The sequence below is a fragment of the Colias croceus genome, chromosome 15 (genome assembly GCF_905220415.1).
Source record: "Colias croceus chromosome 15, ilColCroc2.1".
Lineage (NCBI taxonomy): Eukaryota > Metazoa > Arthropoda > Insecta > Lepidoptera > Pieridae > Colias > Colias croceus.
In genome coordinates, this window is record NC_059551.1 from 6187904 (window position 1) to 6209772 (window position 21869).

A 21869-nucleotide genomic window follows, 5' to 3' on the forward strand; every position below is an offset into this window, starting at 1 on the left:
GACAAATAATTTGACAACCAATTTGATAGTTGTCAAATAAGTTGCCACATGAAAATCTTTTATTTCTTAAATATAAATATGCCATCAGATTCTGGTAGACCTATAATGCTGTTGGATTTTTCGATCGTGAATGTGATTATTTGTATAGTGCACTAAAGGTTCATGATAATTATTAGATTATTTTAATAAGCATAATACATTATTTTGTTACTTTTATAAAGCTTAAAAACGTCATAGTCGTTTTCGCTAGCGATTTAATTTATGTGAACTCCATGATGGATATGATGAAAATAAAGTGTCCCGTATTCTCGACTAAAAACTACCGCTATTCGTATTCATATATTATGAAAAATAAAAAATAATATAATTATTATAGTTAATATTGAAACTTTTTTTATGTAATTTATTTAATAAAAAATTGAATACAACTTTTTTGTCCATATATAACTTTAGTAGGCAGGTACTTTATGTAATAAAAGAATTTAAATAAAAATTAAAACTTGACTTCTCATTTATGTATATAGCCTACGTCACTACCGCCACTAACATAATAATTCAGATCATTGCAATGAAACCTCACAACTCAAAATCGGTCCAACGGTTTATACTGCAGGGCGTGTCAAAGAAATATTATACATACATCCATAAACTCGAAAAACATAACCCTCTTTTTTGCGTAGTCGGGGAAACATTTGGGAAATTTTTCAATATCTGGCAACATTACACGCACACAGAAGCACCGTGTACGTACAGTGCAGCGGCGAAATGACAGCACACATAGCTTTATTGAAAATGACGATAAATTATTCGGTTTAGTTCGGCAACGCTCCATCTGTCTTTTATTTTGTAATCTAAGCACAGAATATGCAAAAATAAATTAAAATTATTATTATACGAGCATAGAACCTCTACCTTTTTGTTTTAGGAAGAAAAAGAAAATAGTTTGACAGGCTTAGTGCTTGACAAAGTGGTAAAGTCACGTATCAAGAAGCTTATATTCACGTATCGATAAAAATACAATAATAATTATAATATCTATCTTTTTCTTCCCTAATATTTACGTAATTATGCACATAAATTTAAACAAGATTTTTATAAGGTTTCCATTTTTTTAGATTTTCGTGCTCTTCTAGATTACGTAAAAAATAGATGCGATCTTTAAACAGACTGGACTCTTATTAGGTACTATTTGTAGCTATCATTTTGGTAGAAAATTTTTGTTAGCTTTATTATGTTCATTATACATTGCGGTATTCGAACTCCGCGTTTGAATAGGGTCACGTACAGAAGAAGTATTGTAAACTATTTACATAAATTATTGTGACTGTCGTTCTGTCACATAATAAAACCAAGAATCACTCTACGTAATATTGTTTAGGGAATATGCATAAAATTTGAAACGGCCTAAAATATTTTTTTCTCGAATACTTATTAGTTATTATCGTAATATTATAATGAAAAGGATTTTTTTTATTTACTTATTATTTAAACCCCTAAAATAATATTCAAAAAGTGCAAATAAGGTTAACACCCACTGGACGTGTCATGTGACGTCACGCAAAGCGCGCGCACAATGGCGGCGTTTGAACTTTGAACTGCTTAAATTTTTTAAAAGTTTTGAATTTCATTTTTAAAAATATCTAGAGTATTTTGAAGCCCATTAATATTTTTTTCTACGTTATAAAATAGTAAAGTATTAATTTAAGACAAAAAAGAAAAACATGAATATTCCCCATTTCCAGTACTTACCGATGGTATGTGATTCCATTTGACTTAAAGTTGCTGGTTTCACTTCGGTTTTTACAAACTTTAACGGAACAACACGGCATTGTCAAATAATACCCGGCCGACGGTCGAACGTCAACTGAATGCAACAAACAGCATGTGTTCTCTTTTTGGGCATATTGCTGCGACACCGGCCCCGCCCCCTAACCATATCTCCCTTTAGTTTCTGTGATCTATGGCCATATCTATAGAAATTAAAAAATAGTCTCTTTTTAACTTGTAGCCAGATAAGGTATTTACAAATATATTTATTGAAAGGGCTATAAAATAAACTGAAACAATCGATATTTATTTAATGTGAAATGACATCACTTTAAACTTTTTTCTATACTATGTATCTTTGTCATTCAAAATCTGTGGATGTGTCACCCGCTACTATCGATCCCCCTCAATAAAAACACATAAACACGCTTGATGGGGGGAGGGGAGCCATTGCGAACATTTTGTATGAAGTTTCCTTACTGTATGTATCTGTATATTGTGGTAAATGTAAGGGGCAAGGGCGTAGGTATTCAGAAAGAAAGCTTGAAACTTATAATCGCTTACCGGCGCTTGTCAGCGCTGGTAACCCGCGCAGGAAAATATATGAACACGCGCCGATAAGCGCTGATCGGCGCCGACAAGTTCCGCCAAGCTTCAACAAGCGCTGGTCAGCGCTTAGCGCTGCCATATAAAATTTGTTTCGGTCTGCTTCAACCTGCTTCCTCTGTGTAGAACGAACCAGCGTTGACAAGCGCCGATAAGCGCTTATAAGTTTCAAGCTTTCTTTCTGAATACGCCCTTACCATACTGAATTGGCCTGTCTTTCAGCTTAGCAGATAAAAAAAAATCAAGCATCTAGCGCAATAATTGACGTCACCTTGAGTGAAAATATCATCGTACTCGGCGATAGGTGAAAAATTGAAAAAAAAACGCCATAACTCCGAAAATACGAAAAATCGCATAACATACATGGGGGTGATTCGGATAGCCCTCTAGGTACTCTACCTCCCAGCTTCCGTTCATCACTACTTTTTGGGACACCCTGTATAGGGTAGGCAGTCGAAATCAAACTCCATGGAATGCTCTTTAAGGTATAAAGCTTTTATTGTACAATTATTAGATATTAAACAACATATATTGAAAATACCAAATGTTCATATTAATGTGATTGAGAAACATTAATAGTAGGCCATACATTATCCAGCTTTGAAGGTGGCAATGTAATCTTAGCTTCGTTCTTGTTAGTGGAATTAGCAGCAGATCTGAAAAAAAACAAAGATAGTTATCTTGAGAATGAGGATAGAGACTAGCGACATTATGGTTAACTAGAGTACCGCCCGCGGCTTCGCTCGCGTTTTCAAAGAAAAATCCGTAAGTATATTTCCCGTTCTTGTGGAATTTCCGGGATAAAAGGTAGCCTATGTTTTATTCTTGTTCTTTAGCTACCTACGTACCAGATTTCATTGTAGTGGATTAAGTAGGTATTATTTGCGTAAAAGAGTAACCAACATCCATCCATCCATCCTTACAGACTCGTATTTATAATATTAGTAGGATTAGTAAGCAGGATAATTATAAAATAACTAGGTACTAGGTAGGTACTATTTTTAGGGATGTAAAGTTTATTAAGCTTGAAAGCAGCTCTATAATACAATTAATACCGAAGTAAACGGTTGTTTTAATAGTAAGACTAAGAGACAACTACGGTTCGCGTCCAAATGTCATGTTATAATTAATATTATTTTACAAAATATCATACTATAATTACATCTGTGATCTGACTGCAACATGACACTTGGTATCGATGTACATGAACAACCTTATAACATAAAAAGGTTATTGCTAGTACAGTACCTACTCCCAAACTAATAATGCGCATAGAAAAATTCGTCACTGTTCGGCAACTGTCATATTCCCCGAGCCTCCGAAGATGATATTATGTATATAGAGTGGTTAAATGTATTTTCTTCATGCATAGTTTATTAGAATTATGAGTTTTATTGTGACTTTATGGTAAAAGAGATAAGTAACTAATTTTTTTTCGATAATTCAATGTAAGTTAATAGCGAGATGAGCCACACGATTGCGAATATACATATATTTGTTGTATTTATTTACTTGGAAAATTCTATGCTTAGAACTGTATTAAAGTGTCTTTCTGAAGCTGGCGTAATGATGGATGTATGGAAGGTTAAAATAAGACAAAGTTTATATTAAAAAAAAATTATTTTCAAACACTCGTTTACGTTTAAATTGTGAAATCTAATCATTAAAATCTCAGTCCAAAGGATTTACAGAATCAGGGATTATCTCTATTTCTGATATCGTAGAATGATCAGAACTTTCATTATGCTCTTATTAATAATTTTCACTTTCCCCACTGCTATCTGCTACCTGTGTAAATAATCATTTTACCGGAAAATTCAACTATGAAACAAAACTAAGAAGGGTATGTAACAGCAGCTCTATATAATTCCATACAGAGATAATACGAGCGGTCACCACCATTAAATAAAGTCGACTGACGGATTTTTGATTTTTTTGACTGACAGGCTACCGTCACCTATCGCCCGAATTGTTTTCAATTGTGTATGACTCTGAATTGACTCCTATTTCTTCCCAACAAGGTGTAAGATGCAAGTGCATTGTTTAGGGCACTTACGATTCAAAATAAAAAGTTGATCTGTTACAGCTACTAGAACGCACCTATTTTAATAACAATTTTAGGTACCTAGTTCAAATCTAAAATTGTAAGTACCTACCGTTGAATATTAATCGTTGGGATTTTAATCGGTGTAGTAACTACCTAGTAAGTACACGTATTACATATCAGATAAATATTAACAAAAGGTTGGAATAATCGCTTTGATGTGCCAGTCAAACTACTGGTAACTAATGTCATAGTACCTGGTTATAAAATATACGTATAAGTAGGTAAGTTGTTTATTGGACTCTACCTACTGATCTAATGAAGTATGGCGTTTTTGCGTCGCTTCCGTTTTCAAAGTTGCTATTGCTTTTTACTCAGGTTCAAATAATGGATCTTCAAGAATAAAAAAAAAAAAAAAAACTCAGTAAGTATCACAAAATAACTTACTGCTGTAATTCCGGATTGAAAGTAAAGGCATCATTGACTTTCTTAACATTGTGCGGTGAATAGCGGTTATAAAACCCCCAAATGCTATTCATTAACTTGCTGTTGTATTTGAGTGGCGTCAGCTCCATTACTGAAACATTGAATAAACATAATATTTATAAAATCGATTCCAAAATATATTTACGATTAGTGTGTTGAGGAATTTAATACTTATAAGATTAAATTGTAAAAAGGTAATTTAATTTATGATGTTGGTCTAAAGTTCATAAGATTTAAGTATCTTACATTTAGTATTGAAAAACTTTATAGGTTCCACTCCTTTTTTAATGTTGGAAACTTTCATGTCTCGCTGAGTTTCTCGAATTCGAGCGGCTGAGAAAGCGGATGGTGGTATGGCTGCCATTTTCTCTTCACAAGCTGAAATAGAAGAAATAGAAATACATGATACTATAAATTATTTTCTTTAATTCTTTAATTAGTTTGTTAATTCTGGAGTACCTAGCTCATTACGACCTTAATAAGGCTAATAACCTTAGATAAATACAATTTAAATATAGATATAGTAGGTATGTGAATGTCTAAAATTTCACAATCATTCTCAATCACACAACTCATCAATGCGTATTTGCTTTGAACGAATAAAAGGATACATTTATTTATTTATTTATTATCTAATACAGTAGCTGCAGAATTCTAATTTTCCTTAATTAATCATATCATACCTTTACACACGGTAAGGATGGAATCTCTTAGCGATCGAGTATTGAAAGCTTGAAGTTTATGGCTCCGAATACTTGGGCCGTTAGAGAAAATGGAACTGATATCCAAATTCAATGCACTAGGCAGCACCATGAAATCGCAAAAAAAATCAAAGTACTAAAAAGGAATTAACAGAGAAAGTGACCACAAAGACGACTAAAAGAGATGGCGACCAAGATGTCACTGAACAAAATGGCTGCGGAACACCCACTGACCCTTGCGGTTCTTATCAGTTTCTACCAGCTTGATGGGTCACTTCAAGATAAAGACCACTAAAACAACTTGTGTATAGACGTAATAAAAGAAACATTAAACATGCTGCGAATAAAGATCAACATAACTAATATTAAATTCATTTTAGCGCGCGCATAAAATTATTTATTGTTTTATTCTGAACAGTAGTTCAGACAGTAGTAGTATTCAATTTACAATAGGTATGTTCTTGTTGCGCGAAACTGATCCCGAACAGCTTAAATGAGTAGTTTAAAAAATGTATTTCCTTATACAAATGCGGTTCCTATGTTGATTTATGTATGACCAGCTCGTGAGTGGAGTTGTTTGATTTTTTTAATGTGTTGTTTAGGGGTGATATCATAATTATTATTAATGCTGTGTTCCTTTATTCAACATTATCATGACCCGTAGGTCCCTGATCTAAATTGGTCACAATTTAATGATAAATTCGCTGACCAAAAAATAAACTAAGTGATAATGAGAAGAACATGATTGCTAAATAATAAGAGAGAAAAAATAATAAGTCGCTTTGGCTATTTTTTAAATCTAGTGACATAAGTAGGTACTCGTGATTTTTATTTAGAAAGAAATCCTTGATTCGATGAATTTTTTAGAAATAAATTTCTAAAACATCACGAATTCAACCGAAATTTTACTCTATAATAAGTCTATACTGTATAAATATAAAATACATAATAAAGGTGAATTTATTGTGATAAATTTGAAGAAAACTTAGAATATAAATAAAGGTACAAGTCCGAGACGGGCCGCAGACCGCAAACTGCAACAGCAAACTGCAAGCTACACCACTTGTTTCTATTAGTAGAGCGCCTGGGGGTTTTCACTTCGGATTAGAGTTATAGTGAATGAATTAATATGATCGATGTGGGATATTGTTTTTTAAACTATAAATTGCAATGTTTACCCAATTTTTTTTTGTGCACTCCATTGTTTCATTGTTTAAACAAATTATTGTGAAAAATTCATGTTTGACCATAGAGGGTGTCCCAAGAAGTAGTGATACCTATACTGAAGCTGGGAGGTAGAGGACATAAAGGGCTATCCGAATCACTCCCATGTATATTATGCAATTTTTCGTATTTTCGGAGTTATGACGTTTTTTTCAAAGGAGAATGGCAAACTCCCATAGGACTCTGGGCCTGATCGTTACACTGATGATTTATGGGTGATTAAATAGATAAAAATATACAGACTCTATGAATATAATAATTATAGATCTTTTCTATGGGATAGCAGAGATATTGGGATATTGATTAAGATCAATTTTGAATATAACGTTACTAAGGCCCTTCTGCCATTAGGTACGATACTTCTAGAATACGATACTCGCGTAGAATACTACTTAGATATTTGCTGGCTACCCGATGCTCGCATATTATGCGACTGAAAAATGACTAAATTCATCATTATTGTGCCTCGTTTTTGTGGACCGACGTTATAATAATAATAATTGATTTATTTATTGCAACAACAGTTACGTCGTTATGTCGAGCAATCAGCAATTCCAGTGACGAAGAAGCTCTTGCAGTTTTTCTTTTTTATAGAAATAGAAGACGCCAACGTAAGAGTAAGAAGTACTGGATTCATCCATATCTTGAAAGAAACATAATTTGTAGAGTTTTTGTAGCCGAACGAGAACTACAACATGATGATTAGATATTTTTATCTTTCTAACGAAGAGATACGCGCGAGAGTCGAGACGCGATGCAAAAGCGACCGATACGGTGAGTAGTGCTATACTAGTCGCGGACGTGTAGGATACCAGTAGCGTAGTGTGCGAGCATAAAAATGTATGTGAGATACTCCGCGGCGACTAGTCTCCGAGGCTTGCAAGATACTTGAATCGCCTATGCGTATCGTAATGGGAGAAGGGCCTAAAACTTCACTCAAATGTCAAACAACAAACATAAACAATTCACTCATCACTGACACAATTGTCCGTATTTAAGCAAAAAGGAACCACCCAGCAAACACGCACTTCTGAGATATCAAAGGATTTACAAAAACATTTGCAGCTCTGTTAGATGAAGTAAAATTAATATTTATTTTATTTAAATTCATTGATAAATTACTTATTTAAGTATGTGTATATAAATTTGCTCTGAATACTCTTAAACTTTCTAGATAATTAAGAAAATGTGCATGTGGTTCCTTTTAACATTTATCAATTGATAGGTTTTCTCTTATACAAAAAAGAACCACAACCCAGGGATTTAATGATATAAATGAAACTATGTATTTATAATATCGTAATAAAGCTTTAATTTAAAAGGTATATATAATAATACATATAGAGGATGTTTATTCGACGTTATCATCAAATTGGATTTCGAAATCCACCGTGTCTAGTCCATCTATGTGGTCTTCTATTGCATTATCACTAATAAGATTGTTATAAAAACTCTGTGCATATTGTGGAATGAGATGTAATATGGCCTGAATATCGCTTGAAGGTGAAGAAAGCTTCTCCAGAGGCATCGACGTATAAGGTTCTTCGTTATCTTCTATAATAAAAAGAAAAAATCTTTTAATCAAAACAATAAAGCCGCGTGGCTTTTATACGTAGATATATGACGACAGCAAAATATTATTAGTTCTTATAAAGCCGTGTCCCTACTAGACGACTAAGTATGTCGTATGGTACATGCGCCATGTACAAAAAACTGGCTAAGTCCGAGTCGGACACGCGCAACGAAGAGTTCCGTACCATTATCTATAAAAACGGCAAAAAAATCACGGTTTATTATATGGGAACCTCTTAAATATTTATTTTATTCTGTTTTTTTCAGAAATACATCATCTATGAAAATTTCGATTGTCTAACTATCACAGTTCATGAGACAGAGGGACAGCAGACAGACGGACAGCGGAGTCTTAGTAATAGGGTCTCGTTTTACCTTTTGGGTATGGAACCCTAAAAATCACACGCAACAGTGACCAAACCTAGCAAAAAATTAATTAATAAACTTGTTAAAATTTTCAATTTCGCGGGCTATGGCATTGTTCCGGTCAAAACAGTGGCAGCGCGACTTTTAAAATCAAACAAATAATTATATGCGCTGAATGTACTGTACTGAATCTGAATCTAAAGGAACGTATTTTACCAAAATAGTAGGTAGGTACCTAGATCATCGACTGTTGTTTTTAAAACAGGGTTTAGTAGTTTCATCTCACAATGACAGATGAATCGTAACAAAATGACTCTTTCGACTCGCCTTCGTGAACAACAACAGTGTCGATTCCTCTTGTACTTACTAATTAATCTTTTTAAAATCACTCCACAATCAGGAATGAATCAAAAGTGGATAAAGCGTACATACCTGCATCTCATAGATTCAATAAGTACTTAAATGCATTAAATAAAACAACTTACCCGTTGTATCTTCATTATTATCTTCGGTGTTCGTCTCCAATGATTTTCTTACCAATTGCTTCCTTATTTATTTATTACTAAACATTTTCACATTTAATTTTAAAGGTAGGTAATTAACAAAAACAATAGAACTTACTTCGCGGAGAAAAAAAAACGGCCGCCACGTATTCGAAATACTTCGCTGAATGTCACCTATAATGACAGATGTTCGACGTTTTACTTTAAAAATTGGAGTTTTGCACTTTGAGCTATTTAAGACGTAATGAAATACGTTGTTTAAAGATGAGAAGCATTCTGCATTGTGCACAAGTCAAGGCATTTGGTTCCGTATAGCGATGATGGGTTTCAGGCTGTTTTACAATATTTATTTATGCATGATAGAACCAAATGCTTGTGGTTTTATTTTGCAATAAAAAATTACAATAAAATTATGAATTTATTTTACGCATAACCATACCACAGAAACCTGGTTCCATTTTGTGTATTAAAAATAATTGTTATTAATAGAAATATGTGTAATGTATAATGGTACCAAGTATGTGCGGATCTGTTTTGTATAAAATGACATGATAGTAATATCGTTTATTTGTTTGAACAAAGCAGTCCCGTGGTGCTGTGGTTCGGTTTTGCTTCATATGTATTATTCGTTGTTGCTGGTGGTTCCTTTCTGCTTTTAGTATACCTTGTTTCCAAGGTAAAAATCATGTGGTTCTTGTTTGTATAAGAATTTAGACCACTTTTAAATGAGTATTCTTCAAAAAACGTAAAAAAGCAAATTTGTCGAGTGGTTCCATTTTGCATAAATACGGACAATTATGATTAATAATTTGACATTTTATTAATGGCCAGCTACCTAAATAAACATGTTATAATTATTATTGATTAAGTAAAACATGTTTTTATTTTATAGAATGATCTAAATAAATTAAGATATGTGTTAAAAATAAGTTAAGTTTTGCTTCTGATTTATAAAGCATTTGAAATTTGAATTCAATAAAATTAAAAATAAAATATAGACATTCATTCGTATTAATCGATATATTCGACTTTTTTACTCCTGACAACACTGACAATCTCTGCTTGATAAGACCGGTAGTCATAGAAATCTAAATAACAATGCCGGTAGTGAACACATTATCTTTTTTTTCAAAGATTTGTTTTCCCATAGAATCAGAAGTAAATATTTTACCAAGAATTACTAAAAATAACATAATGAATTTTAAATATATTATGATTTCTGTAACAGTTAGGCCCAGTTTCGCCATTCTCCTTTTCATCTAGAGTTCTGCCGAGTACGTAGAGATTTTGATTTATGGTGACGTGAATTATGGCGATTTACCGCTTGATTTTTTTGTGTGCTAAGTTGAAAGATAGGCCAATTCAGTATAGTAACATTTACTATCGTTAGATCTTCGAATGGAATAAAAAAAAGAATTTAATGCCAAGAAAGATAAAATTACCCAGTATGTTCATAACTTCAAGGGCCCGTAAAAAATAAAATCACATAAAAAATATCCGTTTGGCTTTTTAAAAACTTACTCTATCTATGAGGTAGCTACCCTGAAAATTTCATTTTATTATTCATAAGGCTTCAATCGAAAAATTGAAATCTAAAAGTGGTAAGTGCAAAATTTTAATGCAAACAAAATAAAACCAATTACAAGGTGTTTAATTACAATAAATTTTCAAAATGACCTTTCACTGCAAGTGCAACATCACCGGAAAAAGTTGTCTATTAAACGTCTGAAATCTGAATACCCTTTTATTATTTTAATGGTTTCTTCTGCTACTCTCAATTTCCGGGTTAATTCGTCCAAATTGCGGCATTCTCTCGAGTAGACGAGGTCTTTGTAATATCTCCATACAAAAAAATGCCGGCGTAGTCAGATTTCATACATAAACACTTCAACTTTGAATGAATCCGTCACGAATTTTATAGCCGTCCAGAAAACCAATTATTATCGAGATATCCAGAAAAGGATTCCTGGTATAACTGACTTACATTTGCAGCAAAATATCATTCGGATTCTTATAATTTGCTGAAAAATTCAATTCACCTCAGTAATGTTGAAAAGAAAATTAATCTAAGTAGATGCAGCAATGGAGCAAATATACAAGTACCTACATAGAAGAGAATGATGATTGCCAATTTACCATGCAAAAGTTGAAAAACGTCATCACTACAGAGCATATCCCGGTAGAAAAACTATTAAAAAACGACTAATAGAACGCTTTCACGATGATATTATCATTTCAACTAAATATTTGATGTAAGCAACAATGTAGGTAATAATTGTAATATATTTATGTGAGAGAATTATAACAGAGTAGTTGTTATGTGGCTATACCTTCCTATTATAAAGTACTCTATGGTGTACAACATAATGGCGATATTGAATTGATATGAAATGCATGGAGTTACGGGCCATGCCATGGTTTATATTCCTTGAGTCAGTAGCTCGATGATATAGTCTCGGTACTACCATCGACCGCGCAAGGTGTGCGCACTGAGTCATTATTTAATATTATTTCACATATCTACCTAACTATAATTAATTATGGAGAGTTATTTAAATTCTCTGACAGCAGCGGTGGGATCGGCACTTATTACCCCCGATTCCAATAAGAATAAGACTACGTTAAACGATGCAAATCTGCAAGTGAGTGAAACGAGTGATAGTGTTAGTGAAGTTCAAGAAGAAATAGATAGTGTTAATGAGGTTCGAGAAGAACCAGAGTTTCCACCAATAAATCGTGAGAATGTTAACACAACAACAACAACATCATGTGTTGTGTGTGGGTTGTAAAGCACCATGTCGTGCGCATCTCTGTTAAAAGAAATGGCAGATACACTTTCCTAAAACGAAACATTTTGTTTCCGGGTCCAACGCATAAGTAAGGAAGACCCACTACGAGGCCAGCCTTCATCTACCTGTGTGGACATTATTTTAACGTGAAAAGAAGCTAAGAAGCGAAAGGAATTATACCTTTTCGAGATATGGTATGGTAAAAAAGTGATCGAGTTTCAACATACATCGAGTGCTCCACTACAAAGTTGGCGCTAATCGACCGGCTGAGAACGGGCTGGAACTATGCGAATATAGTAAATTCGTGGTAGAAGGTATTGCAGATGACCAGGTATGATCTGATTTATTATGATACACGCCGATTGATTTTGTGGGTCTTGATAGACATTTTGGCATAAATCATTTAAAGCGTCGCATGTTGCAAATTGTTTGCTATAACTGTGTGTTCACATGTCATTACAAACGTGACTGTAAATCTCGCCCATGAAACAAAATCAGTTAGTTTAATCGATAAGAATAACAAAGGTCCGCTCAATATTTAAGAAATAGTTTTATTGTCATAAATTTGGTCACATAGAAGAGGTTTGTTTTTCTAAGCAACGGGCGGCACGCTCTTAAAGAAACAATACCCTTATTAATGTGTGTTTACAGCACGATACCCCGCTTACAGTCACAGACGTTGCCGGCGTAAAGTTCAAGTGCCTTATTGACAGCAGGTCCGATTGTTTTTTTTTTTTTCCTTTGTAAAAGGATAGCCGATAGCATGACCGGGCCTCTAGAATTTGTATACACTCGCGTAACAAGAACTGGCACTGTATCAACCTATTCATTCGCCCGTACAACATTACCCATAACTGTTAATGATGTAAATATGAGCTTTGGTTATTGTAGACTCTCGAGTACTTCCTGGGATGGAGTAACAGGTCGAGATGTTTTTACTAGAGCCGGACGTAGTTTGATTATGGATAACAATGGGCTCAAATTATTCGTGAATTTAAAATAAACAATATTTGTTATTGCGGACAATAATTTTGAATCTATAGACACGGATTTAAATGATTTTAATGATGTTCATCGTGTGAGATCCATTATTGAAAGTAAAGCACAAATTTTGTGAAATGGGAATAAGACTTGTGAATACAACCCTAGCACAATCTACAGTTCTTTCAACATTGATAAGGTTTTGTAATGCCCTTGTTGTTAACCAAGGACTAGATAAATTACGTGACTTCATAGCTACTTTTTTATTATCAACGATGTTCTCGAGTTTCAAAATCATAAGAGGTTACATTCTTTTGTTTAAAAAGAATATTGAAAGTCTCGCTTGCGCAGAGTTTTCATTTAATTGGAATAAATGCAAGTTGCTGTTGCAACATTGAATAGGTATTTACCACAAGGTTTCATAACATCGAATGGTAGACTTTTCAGATAAAAAAAAATAAGGCTCTTGCTGAAGCATTATTGTCAAAAGAACGTTTAAGTTCGCGAAATATTTTAGAATGATAAAAAAAAGATTTCTGCTTCTTTATTAACGATTTTCGGACAAAGCTCGTTGTTGAAGTACAAACAGATTCCTGTTCAATAGATTAATAGTGGTTCAGTTTTCCTACAAGAAAGTAATGATCAGCTTAAAAATCGAATATTATCAAAGAATCACTGACACAGAAAGTTGTTATCATAGTTATTAAATAGAGTTATAAGATTTAAGAAGACCTCAAGCATAATCTATTAAGCGTTAACATTTTAGAATAATAACAGACTGAAATAGTCTCAAAGCATCATGTCATAAGAAAAATATTTTCTCCTCGTGTTCATAGATGATCGGCTTACATACAAGCTTTTGATTTCGAAGTCGGTACCTACGCAAGGGTCCAAGAATACCGCGTGTAGATTTTATTAGTAGAAACTAGTTGTCTTAACATAATGTTCAATTTGGGCAAAAATAGTAAGGATTCGCGACGACTACAAGCCGAACAACTTAGATCCGAACATAAGTAAAGTAATTGAAGCCGATAAAATGATATTATTGATTTAAATTTAAGGTGTCACATATGATAAAAAAAATGCTTGCTGTATAAACATTTTCTTTTGTTTGGTGCAAACGAAGTGTTATCATTCATTTATTGATACAATCATTTCATGATTACTTATTTGAAACATTTTAGTTAGGAAAAACCTGCAAAAACTTAGTGTACTTAGTTTGTTAGAACGTACATTGAACATTTTTAGATTGCAAAGTTAATTAAAGGCCCTCTAGAGCTATACAGTTGACTTGACATCCGATAGAAAATGTATCAGAACCACTTCATACATAGCCATAAATACGAATGGCACTTACTTATAATTGTTGACGCATTTACTGGTTAATATTGTCACCTAGCTCCTGTTAAAAATGTGTCTTCAAAAAAAAAAAAGAGCATGTTAAGCGCTTTGTTTTTGTTGTGCGCTGAAAGGAATAGTAGCCGATAAAGCTACGTCATTCGCAGGTAGCGAACTCATAGACTTGAGTTGGCAGTGTTCTTTTGAGTTTCATAAAATTACAAGCGGGATGAATTATTGCGCTAACGAGTTATTTTAAAAGTTTTATGTCTGTTCTTAAGTTCATTGTTTCATTATCGCTGAAAATCATGAACGTAGATAATGGTATTCTACGGTTATTGGCAAAATTCAACTTAGTTTGAATTGTATTGTATGAAAGAAACGCACAGCACAGGCGACAGCCCATTGCAATTGTCTATAGGCTGCAAGTCCTCCGCGTAGTCATGAACGTAGATATTGGTATTCTACAATTGGCGAAATTCAACTTACTTTGAATTGTATTTTATCAAAAAGTTTAACACAGGCGACAGCCCAATGCAATTGTCTATAGGCTGCAAGACCACTACGCTATAATGATTTAGTACGAGTGTCAACAGTTTAAAAGTTAACCTGTTTGAAATTAGAAATAACGCAAAAGTCAGGATGGACGAGCATTTGAACGTCTATAAGACTCGTATTGAAAAAAAAAAAGCATTCTGTTTAATGTTGATATTGTGTTAGTAAGAAAGAAAAGCCGATTGTAACATCAATATTATTTTACTTGTTTTGGCGGTCATTTATGATTATTGAATTGTCTCAAGGTAGACTATGAAAATGTGATATCGTCGGTAGTGGTAAATGATATGAAAGTCGGTGTGACTTAAGAACCTTAGACTTTAGGTTCAGTCCTCGTAAATTAATTATTAGCTGTTAATCTGCCCCGTAAAGTGTTCTTATTATACCTAGTATACATCAAGTTATAAGTGCAAGGTGGTTTTGTGTATTCCTGTAAATACACTAAATATGTCACTGGACGACAAATTGATGGCGTGTCATACGATGTTAATTACTAAGTTAGGAGAAAAGTTCTCCAGTCCATACAAAATTATGAGATTATAGACTTTGCGATAACGAGAGGTATCGAATCGAGCCTCAAACTGGAGGCCATGCTCAGTACATAATTGTGTCAAGAACTTCCAAATTCATCTAAGCAGTTGGAAAGTGAGCCAATGAATAAAAATGTATTCCACAAATGTTACTCCTTACTTCCAGTAATTTGCAAGTTGCCTGGCAGAGATTGCTGTGTAGCAATAAGGCCGCATATTGTGCAAAATATTTTTACCTTATAAGTTTGTACTAGATTTTCTTACATTGTTTTGTACAATAAAGTATTGTAAAAAAAATAAATACTCCGTATATTTTTATTTTTGTTTTATTTTATTATTTTTACCTATTTATTTCCTCGGTTGTTACATAATTCCGTATAGTTAATCTAAGTATTACACAAAAGTTTCATAACACACATGCACACCACACTTTAATAGCTCAATAATAGCTCTGTGTTTGACATAGCAAGGCGTGTATGTCATATTGTACATTGGAAGCTCCGCGCTTCGTGTAGTTGTGGGTAGCGCTTGCGCTCCTTGTGATCACAGTACATGGCAGGCTCCGCGCTGCATGTAGTTCCAGATGTTGTGGGTAGCATTGCGCTCCTTGTGATCACAGTACATTGGAAGCTTCGCGCTTCGTGTAGTTCCAGTTGTTGTGGGTAGCTTTAAGCTCCTTGTAGTCACAGTACATATGAGGCTCCGCGCTGTATGTAGTTCCAGATTTTGTGCGAAGCATTGCGCTTCATGTGACTACAGTACATGTCAGGCTCCGCGCTGCATGTAGTTCCAGTATTTGTTCAGAGCTCTACATTTACATTATAATACACACACACACACCAGTACATGGCAAGCTCCGCGCTGCATGTAGTTCCAGATGTTATGGGTAGCATTGCGCTCCTTGTGATCACAGTACATGGCAGGCTCCGCGCTGCATGTAGTTCCAGATGTTATGGGTAGCATTGCGCTCCTTGTGATCACAGTACATTGGAAGCTTCGCGCTTCGTGTAGTTCCTGTTGTTGTGGGTAGCTTTAAGCTCCTTGTAGTCACAGTACATGACAGGCTCCGCGCTGTATGTAGTTCCAGATTTTGTGCGAAGCATTGCGCTTCATGTGACTACAGTACATGTCAGGCTCCGCGCTGCATGTAGTTCCAGTATTTGTTCAGAGCTCTACACTTACAATATAATACACACACACACAATACATTCAAAGCTTCGGCTTTAGGCGACAGTAGCCGTTGTTGATATCACCGATGATGACGATGATGAGTAATAATTTGTGAGTCGGTGTGAAAAGTTACAAACCGTGAAGGGAAAAGAGTTTGAATACAGCAAATGAAATAGCAACGCAGTAAGTAATCTGCGCAAAATTACTAGTCGAATGTTCGCGCGAGAACGCGCTCGTTGTCAGAATGGCCGTGTGAGAGAATTATAACAGAGTAGTTGTTATGTGGCTATACCTTCCTATTATAAAGTACTCTATGGTGTACAACATAATGGCGATATTGAATTGATATGAAATGCATGGAGTTACGGGCCATGCCATGGTTTATATTCCTTGAGTCAGTAGCTCGATGATATAGTCTCGGTACTACCATCGACCGCGCAAGGTGTGCGCACTGAGTCATTATTTAATATTATTTCACATATCTACCTAACTATAATTAATTATGGAGAGTTATTTAAATTCTCTGACATTTAAATAATTAATAAACAGATTTGGTACTAATCATTTTTTTCTTTTCATTAGTCGTAATTAATTACCTTATTTTTTAAATGTACTCAATAGAGTACGTTTAATTTATAATCAAACCGGCCGAGAAATTCCATTGTAGGTACATTATACGTATAGCAGTTGTGGCTCCGCTCTCCCCTCCACATTTTTCTATCTGTTCGAGATCCCTACTGCTATTTTTATACACAGGTGTCTTTTAAAAATATTCCTATATGTTTACTCGAATAAAAAAAAAGAAATACTGTTTAAAGTGAAAATATATGGTCAAACATTAATTTTTCATAACATTTTTTTAAACAACGAAACAATGGAGTGCACAAAAAAAATTGGGTAAACATTGCAATTTATAGAATTTATATTTTTTGGTTTTTATGGCATTCAAATGCTTTATAAATATAAATTTATAAAGAATAGAAAAAATTCGATCACGAGGCGGGACTCGAACCCGCATCCTTCGCGCCATTCCGGGGCGGATGCCTAACCAACTCAGCCACTCGTGACCCGCCCGAGTAATCGAATTTATTCTATCCTTTCAGTTTTATGTGTCTTAAGGGACACACCGCGCGCCATCTATTGAGATGATTTAACAACCATCTCAACCAATATGAAGCACTTTTCAGTGAATACAATATTGTAAGGATGGAACACGACCTTTTCTTGAATTTATATTTTTTGTTTTTTTATGGCATTCAAATGCTTTATAAATATAAATTTATAAAGAATAGAAAAAATTCGATCACGAGGCGGGACTCGAACCCGCATCCTTCGCGCCATTCCGGGGCGGATGCCTAACCAACTCAGCCACTCGTGACCCGCCCGAGTAATCGAATTTATTCTATCCTTTCAGTTTTATGTGTCTTAAGGGACACACCGCGCGCCATCTATTGAGATGATTTAACAACCATCTCAACCAATATGAAGCACTTTTCAGTGAATACAATATTGTAACGATGGAACACGACCTTTTCAACTCAGTCACGAGTGGCTGAGTTGGTTAGGCATCCGCCCCGGAATGGCGCGAAGGATGCGGGTTCGAGTCCCGCCTCGTGATCGAATTTTTTCTATTCTTTATAAATTTATATTGCAATTTATAGTTTAAAAAACAATATCCCACATCGATCATATTAATTCATTCACTATAACTCTAATCCGAGGTTATACGGTTTTGTATGCTTCAGGCACTGCACTATATGAACATCTATGAAATTGATTCTAAGCGCGGCGACACTGCTGCCTGCAGACGCAACGCGCAGCGATTCATAGATGTTCATAGAAACAAGTGTTGTCGCTTGCAGTTTGCGGTCTGCGGCCCGTCTCGGAATCAGAGATGGGTTAATACCGATATTTATCAGTATTAGCTAATATGAATATATTAGTCTAGTAATATTATAATATCTTAACTAATATTTGAGATTAGTGATATTTAAACTTAGACCTAATAATACGTATCGCACTGTATTAGATTAGGGGTCAGTTCTGTTTATTGTATCATCATCTTAGTATAATATAATATTGCTAGGTGGATGGATTATGAATATCAAATTATTTATGCAGTTTATGCTGTTACTAATAATACAAAATGAATAGATCGTGTCGTGGTGTGGGATCGGAATACTTAATTAAAATTAAAAAATATCTCAAAAAAATCACTTTTTATTCGTGTTTAAAAACATCAATTTTTTTACTTTTTCTGATGATAGCCGAGTACGTCGGTCGGAAATCAGCTCTCCAGATTTAGAAAAAATCCTTTCACAAGGCACTGAAGTCGCCAGTACACAACAGTGCTTTTTGAATAATTTGCTGAGGTTGGGATACAAAAAAGAATATTTACGCCACCAATCATTCGGGCTAGCGTTTCTGGGTAACATTTTATCATTTAAATATCTTTGAACCTCAGCAATCGCAATGGCCAACGGTGATTCCAGAGTATGGACATCCTGCACGTCAATATCTGCCCAAATATCAATAAAATTGTACGGCTTGCTAGCATTTTCGGAACTGGCATCCGATATTGTAGCTGGTGCAGTTGGCAATACCGTTGGTGTTGAAGGTGACACTGTAGCCCATTCTTTATTTATTTCAAAGACAACCATTTCAGTCACCTTCTTCTTAGCTGCTTCGGCTGCTGGTTTGTCCAAAAAAAATGCTATTTTAAATCTTGGGTCGAGGAATGTAGCTACGCTGAAAGTGCCGCTCTTTTCTATATTAGTCAATCTTGTCTTTATACCTTTTAATATTCTAGTACACACATCTTTACAACTGGAATGTAACGTTGCATCATTAGAAATTTTATCGGAATAAACCTTTAGTAACAATCTATTGAAAATTATGACAAGACTGCCTGTTAGGTACTTTTCTCCACTAATTTGTACCGTAACCTGTTCTAATGGTTTTAAAACAGTGCATAAATCTTGGCACAGTTTCCATTCATCGGCAGTTATATTTTCAAGACAAGCACTGCTTGAGGAGTCCAAAATTGCCAGTGTACTTGTTACTGCTTCTTTCAGTAATAACGCTCTCTCCAACATATAAAAGGTGGAGTTCCACCTAGTTGCGACATCTATTATCATTTTTTTTGGTTGGGTCACGTTATTGTTCAACTGATATTTTAATAGCTTTTCTACAGCTGTGTTACTCCGCCTGAAGTGACTCACGATGGCTCTTAGCTTAACTAAAAAATTTTCAACCTCCGGTATATTTAGGCTATTTTTGGCTATTAGATTGATGGTGTGAGCAAAGCAACCGAAATTTTTTAACTGAAGCTCTTTAATACAATTTTGGACGTTGGAAGCATTGTCAGATACAACTAGTTTAATTTTGTTCGTTAAATTCCAATCATGTATTATCTCATTCAACTCTCTACTCAAATTAACTGCATTATGCGGCCCTGTCAAAATACGACATTGTAAAAGAGCCGTTTCTAAATTAAAATCATTATTGATGTAATGCGCCGTCGCTGCTAGATAGCCCTCTTGTGCCCGCGATGTCCAGCAATCTATTGTGAGGCATGCAGAATCAACATTACTCAGATTTTCTTTAACTTCATTTACACAGCTGTAATATTCTGCATCTAATAAGGTTTTAGATATGTGCTTTCGACTCGGCAGTTGGTAGGCGGGATTTAGTTTTGCCACAAACTTCCTAAAAGAATTATCCTCAACTATGGAAAAAGGAAGAAAACTTTTAGAAAATAGGTCCATTAGCGCGTCGTCTATTTCCTTTCTTTGTTTTGCAGATAACTTTTTCGTACTACTGAACATTTTTATAGTTGATTGTATTGCATTAGCTGGTCGAGGATCTGACGGCGTTTGTGTGCTTGGCACACTTACAAATTCAACAGAGTGTGAAGGCGCCGAAGGCGTCATGTCATCTGTGGATATACTGGCTTGAGGAACGTAAGCGCCATCGTTTGATTCAATCTCTGTAGAAGGAGTAGAAGTTGGCAGCCTAACTTCTTGTTCTGGTCTTGTATTTTTATTTGTCGTAATTGTTATCAAATGTTTAGTTTTTAAATGTTTATTTAAATTAGATACTGTTGCCTTAAAACTTATTTTCGAAAGGCAAACAGTACATTTTGCAGTCTTATTTTCTTCAGAATCAACTATGAAGTAATTCCATACTCCACTTACCCGAGCGCGCTTCATGTTTCTTTTAAGTATTGTTTAAATTACCTAATGACTAAGAATAGGTATGACTAATTTATATTATATTAATATAAAATATTTAAAATACACTGATACTTATTTCTGCTAAGAGTAGCAAACACTCACGTCACAATAGTAAGGTACTAAACTAACTAATTCTCAGAACGTTGCTTGGTTGCTATAATCGTAACAAAATGGGATCAAGTATTGAACCCTTTACTATTTAAAAGTGTTTAGAACTTAAGAATAAAAATAAAGCATAATCTTATTGTAATATTTTTGAACTAAACTGGAGAGGTACTTAACGAGTTATTTTAAGTACGTCTACGAGTTTAAAACTCCGCATTCTCATTCATTTACATCCGTCCATTCATCTTGTTAAAATATCAATTAATATCAGTAGTAAAATTGAAGAATTTATTGCTATAATACATATATATATGCTCAATGTTTATTTTATAATAATACTAGCTGATGCCCGCGGCTTTGCCCGCGTTGATGTCGAAAAACTCGACAAATCACTACATAGTATAAAACAAAGTCGCTTTCTCTGTCCCTATGTCCCTTTGAACGCTTAAATCTTTGAAACTACGCAACGGATTTTGATGCGGTTTTTTTTAATAGATAGAGTGATTCAAGAGGAAGGTTTATATGTATAATAACATCCATCAAATAGTGGAGAAATACTGTTATTTTTGAGGTTTCTAATGTGATGTCGTAAAAAATTCCATTTTTTCCGCTTACATTGCAAACGCAGGCTGAACCCTACGAGTTTTATCAAAATAATGTACTAAGTATTATACACATTGAAAAGGTCTACAGAAAAGTCCGCGGTGGTATATGTCTATCTCTTATGGATAACCCACAATAACTTTTTTTTGTCATTTACTTTTTACGACAAATAATGGCTAATTTTCGAAGCGATTTTAACCAATACAGCATTAATCCTTAACCAATTAAATACCTTGAATACATTGTTCACTTAATAAGATCTATATGGCCCTTTACACCGTACGATTTAAGTGA

The 21869-nt window shown here is 34.4% G+C and overlaps 2 protein-coding genes across 2 annotated transcripts; both read right to left on the reverse strand.

The window, feature by feature from the left end:
- Positions 1 to 2847: 2847 nt before the first annotated feature.
- Positions 2848 to 5819, reverse strand: LOC123698011. Its single transcript, XM_045644606.1, has 4 exons — positions 5587 to 5819; positions 5150 to 5281; positions 4865 to 4994; positions 2848 to 3029 (listed from the first exon to the last, which is right to left on the reverse strand). The coding sequence occupies exons 1-4, from the start codon at positions 5714 to 5716 to the stop codon at positions 2927 to 2929; spliced, it is 495 nt and encodes a 164-aa protein (XP_045500562.1). The 5' UTR covers positions 5717 to 5819; the 3' UTR covers positions 2848 to 2926.
- A 13026-nt stretch (positions 5820 to 18845) lies between these two features.
- On the reverse strand, positions 18846 to 20843 carry LOC123698218 (E3 SUMO-protein ligase ZBED1-like). The gene has a single exon (XM_045644804.1). It carries the CDS (start codon positions 20841 to 20843, stop codon positions 18846 to 18848), a length of 1998 nt encoding a protein of 665 aa, XP_045500760.1.
- Positions 20844 to 21869: the final 1026 nt, after the last annotated feature.